This window comes from Phaethon aethereus, assembly GCF_964289735.1.
Source record: "Phaethon aethereus genome assembly, contig: HAP1_SCAFFOLD_72, whole genome shotgun sequence".
Classification (NCBI taxonomy): Eukaryota; Metazoa; Chordata; class Aves; order Phaethontiformes; family Phaethontidae; genus Phaethon; species Phaethon aethereus.
In genome coordinates this window covers 5,086-16,323 of record NW_028113995.1, presented here as the reverse complement: position 1 = coordinate 16,323, position 11,238 = coordinate 5,086, and the positions used below count along the sequence as shown (strand labels likewise).

The 11,238-nt window shown below is 57.0% G+C and overlaps 1 protein-coding gene across 1 annotated transcript; it reads right to left on the bottom strand.

Annotated features, from left to right (window-relative positions):
* Positions 1 to 3,758: 3,758 nt before the first annotated feature.
* Positions 3,759 to 10,374, bottom strand: LOC309416374 (uncharacterized protein; the record flags this gene model as incomplete). Its single annotated transcript, XM_082015931.1, has 4 exons — positions 3,759 to 5,736; positions 5,886 to 5,964; positions 7,634 to 7,729; positions 10,339 to 10,374. 4 exons carry the CDS (start codon positions 10,372 to 10,374, stop codon positions 5,090 to 5,092), a joined length of 858 nt encoding a protein of 285 aa, XP_081872057.1. The 3' UTR covers positions 3,759 to 5,089.
* Between the last annotated feature and the right edge of the window lie 864 nt (positions 10,375 to 11,238).

Below are 11,238 nucleotides of genomic sequence, written 5' to 3'. Positions count from 1 at the left end.
ACGGCAACGGAACGCAAAGGTTACATCACTGTGTGTAAGAAAAAAAATCTTTTTTATTGCTAGTGAAAGTATAAACAGAAACTGAGGCGGTGTCAGATGCTGCAGGAACAAGTTTTGTGATGGTCTGAACCACAACCGTGACTAGAGCAGTTGTTGACGTATGCAAGTGAATAACTGCTATTTTTTGAGGTAGACAATATATCTCACAAAAGCTGAATCTTACCTACTGCCAAAAATCTTCCCTTTGAGCTATGAAAACAAATAAAATTTGCTTGGGAAGAAAAAAAAAGTGTATTTTCTCTATGACTGCTCATGCTTTGGGCAGAGCAAAATGTGCCTGACGATGTGACTTGACCAAAATCTATTGATCTGACTTAAAAAATAAAAAAACATAATGAAATTGCCTTAGGAACATGTGAAAAAGTGAAAAATGTTCTACAAGAAAATGAGCCGAACCTGTCGTTTGTAGCTAATGGCGGAGATGCTGACGGTAGGACACGCTTCTCTGCCTGGAAATGGGGGCAACATGGGGAACGAACGGGATGAGGTGGAGACCTGTCCCCAGCTGCAGGTCTGCAATCTTGTGGGGAACACGGAGACGTGGTGGGACGGCTCCCACGACTTGGGTGTTGCAATGGAGGGACACACGCTCCTTAGGAAGGACCGGAAGAGTTGCCCTTCACAGAGTGTGTGGAGCTCTTCCATGGAGACGATGAGGAGCCAGCTGAGAGCTGGCTTAGGATGGAAGTGAGGAGAGGTGACGGTGACGTTACAGTGGGTGCCTGCTACAGACCAGGAAGAACAAGCAGCTGAGGCCCTCTGGAGACAGGGAGGAGCAGCTTCACATGGCAGAGCAGGGAAGTGGTTGAGTCACTGTTCCTGGAGATACTTAAAAGACCTGTAGGTGCGGTGCTTAGGGACGTGGTTTAGTGGTGGACTTGGCAGTGTTGGGTTAACGGTTGGACTCGATGATCTTAAAGGTCTTTTCCAACCTAAATGATTCTATGATCCTAGTCTAGGAGGTTGACAACTTAGTCCTCCAAGTGACAGAGCAGCCAAGGAGAGGTGCTCTCTTGGACCTTGTACAGACGCCATGCAGAAGATCATAGAATCATTGAATCAGAACGGTTTGGGTTGGAAGGAACTTCTAAAGGTCATCTACTCCAAGCCCCCTGCCATGAGCATGGAGATGGAGCCAGGCTCTTTTCAGTGGTGCTCAGTGCCGGGACCAGAGGCACCAGACACAAACTGAAATGCCAGAGGTTCCTCCCGATCATCAGAAAGCACCTTGTTAAGTTTGAGGGTGACTAGGCGCTGGTGCAGGTTGCCCAGAGACGTTATGGAGTTTCCCACCTTGGCTGTACTCAAAAGCCATCTGGACTTGATCCTGGGCCACCAGCTCTAGCTGCCCCTGCTTGAGCAGGGGGCTTGGACCAGATGACCTCCAGAGGTCCTGTCCAACCTCAACCACTCTGTGATTCTGTGAAATAATATTTCTTTTGAGCTAATTTCACAGAATCAGAAGCACAGACTCACAGAATTTCTAGCTCATGGTAGCTGATGGCTACATTATCGTGGACAGCGTTGTCCAAACCCACACTGAAATTTTTAGTGTGCACCAACACAGCTACACTGGTGGTGGTGCCTACAGCAGATGCCTCCACGGCTTAGTACATGGAAGTCTGGGGACGCCTGCTCTGCCCCACAGCCTCTGCCCCTTCCTGGGACCCATGTCTTCCTGATAGCCCAGCTCTCCCCCACAGATCCCACTGCTCCATGGGCATCTCGGGTTCCTGGACTCTAACCTATGGTCTGCATGGTTCCCCAGGACCCAGGTGTCTCAGGGTATGTCAGCTCTGCCTCGTAGACCCACCAGCATTCCCAGGGAATCCAGGGTACCCTTGCTTTGCCCCACAGAATCCCCTTCTCCCCTGGATCCAGGTGTTGAGGGTACCCAGCCACCAGCCCACAAACCAATCCCCCAGGCTTTCGGACACCCTGAGTCCAACCCAGACCTGGGTGTGTTGGGTAGAACAGTGCTGCCCCTCGGACCAGGATTAATGGGTGACCCATAGGCCCCACCGCTACCTCATGAACCTTCAGGATTAGGGAAGGGCTCAGGTGAGGGTTCAAGTTTCTGCTTAGGGTTTCTGGTGAGCGGTTGGGCTGCTGGTGAGCTTTCTGCATGAGGGGATTGGGTTGGGTCTCATGGTGAGAGCTGGGCCCCCATTTTAGGGTGAGAAATCAGGGCAAAGGAGCAGGATGAGGGACACAGGAAGGGTTTGTGGGTTCAGGCTTCAGCCTCATGATTTTGGGGTTAGGGATTGGGTTAGGGGATTGGAGTGAGGATGAGGGGTAGGAGCTCTGGTAGGACTTTGGAACAGCGGTTGGTGTAAGTGTATGTGGAGGCTATCAGCAGCGGCGGCATTGATGTTACCTCACCAAGGACCTTTTTTGGTCTACCGAAGGGGGTAATAAGTAAAAAGAGAAGCAATAAATAAAACCACCCAGAGATACAGACTCGACGGACCAGTGACACAGACTCAGTGACAGGGACCTAAGGTCTCCAGTGATTAATGGGTGAGTCAGAGGGAAATTTCCAGGCAGAGCACTGGAGAAGGCCAGCCTGAACCTTGCACCTGACAAGAAGGAGGAACCGAGAGGACCGTAAGGATTTGGGTTATCTGAGGGGTGCCTGTGGGACTCCGCAAAACTTAGGCTCTGGGTATTTAACGGGCTTTAATTTTTGCCCACTGCCGCCTGTCCTGAGCACCACTGAGAAGAGCCTGGCTCCATCTTCACCCCTTTCCACCAGGTGCTTATGCACATTGATGAGAGCGCCCGAGCCTTCTCCTCTCCAGGCTGAACAGTCCCAGCTCTCTCAGCCTGTCCTCACAGGAGAGGTGCTCCCCTTCCCTCATCATCTTCACAGCCTTTTGTTGGACTCTTTCCAGTATGCCCATGTCTCTCTTGTACTGGGGACCCTGGAACGGGTCGCAACACTCCAGGTGTGGCCTCACCAGTGCCGAGCAGGGGAGAAGCATCACAAAAAACAAGGCTTTGCCTAAGGCAGCCCAGGACACCACTGGCTGCCTTTGCCACAAGGACACATGGCTGGCTCATGTGCAACTCGGTGTCCACCACAACCCCAAGGTTCAACAGGATTGGCTGCAGTATTGGCCCCTGGGGTGCACCACTAGGGACTGGTCTCCTGCTGGACATTGATCCCAACCCTCTGGCCCCAGCCGTTCAGCCACTGAAGTCAGGGCAAACACCACCCGCTTCTCTCCCCTTGTCCACCAAGCCAGTCACCTCGCTGTAGAAGGCTGTCAGGTTGGCCAAGCACTATTTGCCCCTCATCAATCCGTGCTAACCACTCCCCACCACCTTCTTGTCATTTGTGTCTTTGGAAATGCTTTCCAAGGGGATTTCGTCTGCCATCTTCCAGAGGTGGAGGTCAGGTTGAGCAGCCTGTTGTTCCCTGGATCCTCCTTCTTGCCCTCCTTGAGGACAGGAGCGACATTTGCTCTCTCCCAGTCTTCAGGAACCTCTCCCAGTTGCCATGATCTTTCAGAGATAGACACCGGTGTCCTTCGCCTGGGTCCTTCACCTCCTGGGGCAGGGAGCCAACCAGGGTCCCTCACGTCCCAGAAGAAGAAGATGGAGAGAAAGAGAAGAGTGGGGAGGGAGAGGACTCGAAGGGCAGCCCGGGCTCCCTGCCCCTTAGGGTCCGCCATGAGGCCTCCTCCCCATATGGACCCCAGACACCCCTACCCCACAGGGACCCTCCCACAGGGACCCCAGACACCTTTCCCCTACAAGTTCTACAAGTCCTCTACATAACCCCGTCCCTGGGGCCCTGCACAGCCTCTAGAGACACCCCATTCACCTGACCCCCGACACGCCCGGCCCATAGGGACCCACACACACCCTATAGGGCATTTCCCACAACCGACCAATGACCCCCTATAGGGGCCTCCCGCCATAGGGCTGTGCCTGGGGGCGGCTTCCCCAGCGTCTCTCAGAGCCCCACTGATGCCAGAAGAAGCCAGGCAACACCAGGATGCAACACATTCTGTATTTGAGTTATATTTTTTTCCGCCAGAAATACAGGAAAAAAGGGGGAAGGGAACACAAATTTGGTACAGGAAAGGAAAAAAAAAAAAAGGTTATAACAAAAAAAAGATATTTTCCCCCCATCCCTTTTCCCACCCCCTTTTTACCCCCCCAATTTGGGATCTGGGGCTGTCTGGGATGCCAAGGCTCCACCTGTACTGGGAAGAAAGAGTTAAGACGCCAAAACCTCCACCCCTTCAGCCCAAAACCAGACCCAGGAGCCTCAAGCCCCTCTTACAATGCCACCCAGAGCCATTCCCAGTCCTCCCAATTCCTGGCCAGGACTGGGATCGCCCCTAGGGAGGATGGAGGAAGGGTCCCCCCCATCCTGCAGGACCTGGGGCTGTGTTTTGGGGCAGAAACTCTCATTTTGAGGTCAATCGACCAGCTCTGGGAAATATGGGTTAACGTCAGGTCTGGAGTAAAACAGTATACCAGTGAAAAACCCACCTTCCTTCCAGCATACCAGTAAACCTCCCCATCCTCCCATTATACCAGTTAAAACTCTCACATCCTCCCACTATACCAGTAATAAAGCTCAGGCCTCACAGTACACCAGTGAAAAGGGGCCTTCCACCCAGCATACCGGTTAAAAAACATTCTCCCAGTATACCAGTGAAAAAGCAGTCTTCCTTCCAATATACCAGTTAAGAACCCCTGTCTTCCCAGCAAACCAGTTAAAAAAAAAAAAAATTTTCCCAGTATAAAAGTGACTAACCACTATCCTCGCAGTAGTATATCAGTTTAAATCCCACCTTCTTCCCAGCATACCAGTTTACCCCTGTCCTCCCAGTACTTGAAGAGGGCCTTCCTCCCAGTACAGAAGCTACAAAGCCTGCCTTTCTCCCAGTATACCAGTTCCCTCCCAACCTCCCAGCTCCTCAGTTCCCCCATCCTCCCAGTGAGCAAGTGGGGGACGCACAGCCACCCCCCTGCCTCGCCCCTGGGTGCCCTGCAGCCAAGTGTCCACGGCTCAGGGCCAGGGTCTCCAGACATGGTGGGGTGTCCCCGGCAGCCCCCCGCCCTCTCCCGGTGCCTCCTCCTTGGCGCAGCGCTGCCGTGAGTCCTCATGGCCACTGGGGCTGCGACTGGAGCCACGACTGGGGCCATGCTGGGGCCCCGGGCTGGGCCCCCAACTAGGCCCAAAAGTAGGCCTGAAAGTAGGCCCAAGACTAGGCCCCAGACGAGGCCCATAACCGTTGTAACCAGGGCACCTGGGGCCATCACTGGGGCAATGAGGGCCATCGCTGGGGCAACCGGTGCCATCACCAGGGCAACCGGAGCCATCTCCAGGGCGGTAACCAAGGCCGCAGTCAGGCCTGTGAGTAGGCCCCAGACTAGGCCCCGGAGTAGGCCCGAAGTTGTGGTAACCCGGCCCATAACTGTGGTAACCAGGGCAGCCGGGCCCCACCCGCGGTGCGGGCAGTCCATGGCGGCCGGAGGGCCCGGGGGTGTCGGCAGGGCCAGCGGCAAGTGGTGGGGGGCTGACAGCCGTGGAGCCCGAGCCAGGGCAGGGGGGCTCCGCCGGAATGGCCTGCAGAAAGCGGGCAGCACGAGCCAGGCACTCCCGGTAGCCACTGCGGTAGCGCCGCAAGAACAGCTCCTCCGTCCCCGAGGGCTCTGTGCCAGAGAGAGACATGGTGACTACCTCTGCCACACCCCCCCCCCGCACAACCCCATAGAACCACCCAAGAACCCACAACATGGCTCCCCCGGGGGCTGTGGGGCAGGGGTGGGGGTCCCAGGGTGGGGGAAGCTGAGGCACAGACCTGAGAGGGGCTGCGCCCGCAGGAACTGCACTGTTTTCTGCAGGATCTCGGCCTTCTCCACCTTGGGGTTTCGGAGGCGCTGGGGGGGGGGGGGGGGAGGGGAGAGAGAGAGACAGACAGACACGGGGCAGGGGAGGGGAGGGGGGACACATGTCACACGAACCGTGATGGTGGGGGACAGAGAGGGGGCGGTGGCAGCCACAGTGTCGTGACAGAACCACCCCAGGGCCTCAACAGCGCCCCCAGAGAGCCATGAGCAAGCCCTGGGAGGGGGCCGATATTGCGTCAATAGCGTCCCCATAGTGTCGCGATAGTGCCCTGGTAGTGCCCCAATAGCGCCACGATACAGCTCCCCAGCAGTGTCCCAATAGCACCCCAACAGTATCCCAACAGAGCCCCGATAGATCCCTGAGAGAGCCCTGACAGCGCCATGATACAGCTCCCCAGTAGGGCCCCAATAGTGCCCCGACAGTGTCCCGACAGAGCCCCAAGTGTCCTGATAGAGCTCCCCAATAGTGTCGCAATAGCACCCCAATAGTGCCCCAATAGAGCCCCAGTGTGGTCCCAATAGAGCCCCAATAGTGTCCCGGTAGCTCCCCAAGAATGTCCCGATAGAGCCTGGATGGCCCCCAGTAGCCCCCCAATAGTGACCAATAGAGCCCCGAGAGCACCCACATTGCACCCCAATAGTGACCCTATAACACCCCAAGAGTATCCCAGTGGTGTCCTGATACTGCCCCGACAGAGTCCCAATAGTGTCCCGATAGAGCCCCAAGAGTGTCCCGATAGAGCCCCAATAGCACACCCCGATACAGCCCCCCGATAGTGACCCAACGGTGTCCCGATAGTGTCCCCACAGAGCCCCAACAGCGTCCCGATAGCGCCTCAAGAGTATCCCAGTAGTGTCCCGATAGTGCCCCGATAGAGCCCCGATAGACCTCCCCAGTAGAGTCCTGATAGACCCCCAACAGTGCCCTGATAGAGCCCCAAAAGCGTCCCGACAGTGTCCCGATAGTGTTCCGACAGCCCCCTGGTGGAGGGAGGCAGCGGGACACAGCTGCCGTAGCTGCAGTGACAGGCGACAGGCGGGATAACAAGGTGATAATCGCAATGGATAATCGCGACAGAGCCCCGAGAAAGCCCTGAGCGTCAAGAGACAGAGTCGCGGTAGAACCCTCATAGTCACAATAAGCCACGACAGAGACCAAATAATTGTGACAGGGTGACAAGAGAGTCATGACAGAGTCCCAATAGATGTGATAGTAATGACAGAGCCCTGATATCCATGAGAGAGCCCAGCTCGAGCTGTGAAAGTCACAACAGATCCAGAACTGTCACGATAGTTGTAATAATCACAATAGTGCCCCAAGAGAGCCTTGACAGAGCCCGACAGAGTCACAAAGGTCATTGTAGAGCTGCAGTAGTCTAGATAAAGCCATGATAGTTGCAATAGCATCATGATAGAGCCACGACAGAGCTGTGATAGTCACAGTAAAGCCCTTACAGGACCCAAATAGTCGTGACAGAGTCGTGATAGTCACAATAGAGCAAGCTGTGAAGAGCTGCGATAGTCAGGAGAGCGTCACGATAGAGCTGCAATAAGAGAGTTGTGACAGAGCCACGACAGAGCCGCAATAGAGCTGCCATAGTCGCCACAGAGCTGCGATAATCGTGATAGAGCCATGATGGTGCCTCAGTAGTCACAACAGAACCCCGATAGAGGCGCGATAGTCACGATAGAGCCTCACCTCGTCGCGGGTGGCCGCGAGCAGCAGCAGCCGGAGCCGGTCGAGGCTGCGGTTCATGCGGTCGCGGCGACGCTTCTCCATGAGCGGCTTCAGGAGCTGCCCGGGAGGGGGGGAGGGGAGGGGGGGAGGGGGGCAGAGTGAAAGCGAGCCCCGACCCGGGCCTAACTGGGCCAGGGCCAAACCAGGCCGGGTCACAAGGGGACCAAACTGGGATGGGGTGGGGTGGACTGGGACAAAGTGGGCAAAGGCCGAACCAAAATGGGCTGCAGCCAAACTGGGCCTAAACTGGGATGGGCTGAGTTGGGGTCAAACCAGGACAGGGTGGGTTGAGGCCAAACTGGGATGGGATGGGATGGGTTGAGCTGGGGTTAAACTGGGACAAACTGGGCCAGGGCCAAACCAAACTGGGTTGGGGTCAAATCAGACTGGGTTAGGTTGGGCCCAGGCTGGGTTGGAATGAGGCTTAACTGGGCCATATAGTGTCAGGTTGGGGCTGAACCAGGCCGGGTCCAGCTGGGTCCAGCCAAGCTGGGTGGGGTTGAACTGAACTGGCCCAAACCAAACTGGACCAGGCTGAACTGGGCCATACTGGACTAGGCCTGGGTCAGCAGGACCAGATCAAACTCGAACAGGCTAGGACCAGGTCCAGCTGAACTGGGCCAAGACAGATGGAGCCCAGTGTGGGCAAGCAGAGACAAACTGAGGTGAACTGGGCTGATCTGAGCCAACCAGGGCCAAACCACATTGAGTCAGGACAAACCTGGACTGGGTTTAACTGGGTTCGGATGAACTGGGCTGAACTGAACCAGACTGGGCTGAGCAGGGCTGGACTGGGACAAGTCTAGACTGGGTACATCTGAAGTGGGTTAGGCCAAGACTAAGCCAAACCAGGGTGAACCAGGCTGAACTAGATCAGATTGAAACAGACCAAACTGGGCCAAACTGGGTCAAACCAGGCCAATATGAGCTGAACTGGGTCAAACTGGGCCAAACTGGGTTGAACCAGGCCAATATGAGCCAAACCAGGCCAATCTGAGCTGAACTGGCTCAACCTGGGTCAAGTCCTAACTGGGCCAAACGGGGTAGAATGTGGCCAAGCCTGAACGGGGACAAACTGGGCTGAGTCAGGCTGAACAAGGACAAGTCCTAACTAGGTCAAACCCAAACTGGGGCAAACGAGGCCAAACCAGCACAAGCCCAAACAGAGCTGAATTGGGTCAGGTCCTAACTGGGGTGAACTGAGCCAAGCCTGAATGGTGCAGAACAGAACCAAGTCCTAACAGGGCTGAACCAGGTCAAACAGTGTCAAATAGCACCAAGTCTGAACTGGATCAAGGTGTGCCAAACTGGGCCAAGCTGAAACTGGGCTGAACGGAGCAAAGCCCTAACTGGGTAGAACTGGGCCAAACTGGGCCAGGTCCCTACTGGGAACTGGTCTGAACTGGACCAAGCCAAATCAAAGCCAAAATGGGCCAAACCCTAACTGAGTGGAACTGCGTTGAACTGGGCTGAGCTGGGCCAAATGGGGCCAAACTGGGCCAAATCTAAACGGGGCTGAAGCAGGCCAAATGGGGCTGAACTAGGCCAAGCTCAATCTGGGCTGAACTGGGCCAAACACTAATTGCGTTGAACCAGGCTGAACCCAAACTGGACCCAAGCGGGCTGAACCAGGCCAAACCAAGTTGAACAGGGCCAAGCCCAAACTGGGCTGAATAGGGACAAACAGGACGAAGCCCCAAACCAAGCTGAACAGGGCCAAACCCTAAATGGACTAAACGGGGCTAAATGGGGCCAATCAGTTAAAGTCCAAATTGGGCCAAACCAGGCCAAGTCCAATCCAGGCTGAACCAGGCCAAAACCTAATTGGGCTGAGCTGGGCCAAATTTGGCCAAACAGGACCAAGCCTACACCAAGCTGAACCAAGAAAATTGGGCTGAACTGAGCCAAGCCCAAACTGGGCTGAACCAGGCCAAATGGGGCCAAGCCAGTCAAAGTCCAAACCAAGCTGAGCTGGGCCAAACCCTAAATGTGCTGAACCAGGACAAACTGGGCTGAACTGGGCCAAGCCCAAATTGGGATGTACTGAGTTAAATGGGGCTGAACGAGGCCAAGCCTAAGCCAGGCTGAACTGGGTCAAACAGGTCTGAACCAGTTAAAGTCCAAACTGGGCTTAACCGGGCCAAACCAGGCTGAACCAGGCCAAATGGGTCCAAACTAGCTAAATTCCAAACTGGGCTGAACTGGGCCAAACCCAGGCTGATCCAAGCCAAACTGGGCTGAACTGGGCCAGCTGGGGCCAAACTGAGCCAAGTCAAATCCAGGCTGAAAGAAGCCAAATTGGACTGAACAGGACCAAGCCCAAACCGGGCTGAAGTGGGCCAAACCAGGCTGAACCGGGCCAAACAGGTCCGAACCAGTTAAAGTCCAAACCAGGCTGAACCGGGCCAAACTGGGCTGAGCTGGTCCAAGCCCAAACTGGGCTGCACTGAGCCAAGCCCAGACGGGGCTGAACCAGGCCGAAGAGGTCCAAACCAGGACAAGCCCCCGCTGGGTCGAGCCGGACCAAATTGGGCTGAGCCGGGCCAAACCCAAACCGGTCTGGACCGGGCCAAACCCAGACCGGGCCGAACCGGGCCGAGCCGGGCCGAAGGGGTCCGAGCCGGGTCAAGCCCCCGCCGGGCCGAGCCGGGCCGGGCCGCCGTTACCTTCCTGTCGCTGTGGGGCTCCGCGGCGCTGCTCATGGTGCGGGGCCGGGCCGGGGCGGGCGGGTCTGGCCCGGGGGGCCCAGCGGGACCCTTTATGGGACGGGGCGGCCCCGCCCCGGGGCGGGGGGCTCGCGCGGAGGGGTGCGGGGTGGGGGATGGAGGGGCACTGGGAGCACTGGGGGGGCGTGGGAGGGGACTGGTGGCACTGGGGAGGGCAGTGGGGGCACGGGGGAGGGGGGGCTCCTGGGGGCACGAGGGGGGCTGGGGGGGGCACTGGGGGGGCAGTGGGGTAAGCGGGGGCAACCAGAGTCCTGGGGAGAGCAGTAGGGGCACTGGGGGCACTGGAGGCACGGGGGACACTGGGGGCACTGGGGGGGAGTGGGGGCCCTGGGGACACACTGGGGTAAGTGGAAGCACTGGGAGCACTGGGAAGAGCACTGGGGGCACTGGGGGGGAGTGGGGGCCCTGGGGATACACTGTGGTAAGTGGAAGCACTGGGAGCACTGGGAAAGGCACTGGGAGCATGGAGGCACTGGGGGCACTGGGAGCACTGGGAAAGGCACTGGGAGTGTGGAGGCACTGGGGGCACTGGAAGCACTGGGAAAGGCACTGGGAAGGGCAGTGGGAGCACTGGGGACACTGGGGGGGTTAATGGGAGCACTGGGGTTGGGAGGAAACTGGTGGAACATTGGGGGCACTGGGAGCACTGGGAAAGGCACTGGGAAGGGCAGTGGGAGCACTGGGGGGGTTAATGGGAGCACTGGGGTTGGGGGGAAACTGGTGGAACACTGGGGGCATTGGGAGCACTGGGGGGTAGGGGGGCACTGGGGGAGCAGTGGGGGCAGTGGGGGGCACTGGGAGCACTGGGAAGGTTCTGGGGCAGAACTGGGGGCATTGGGA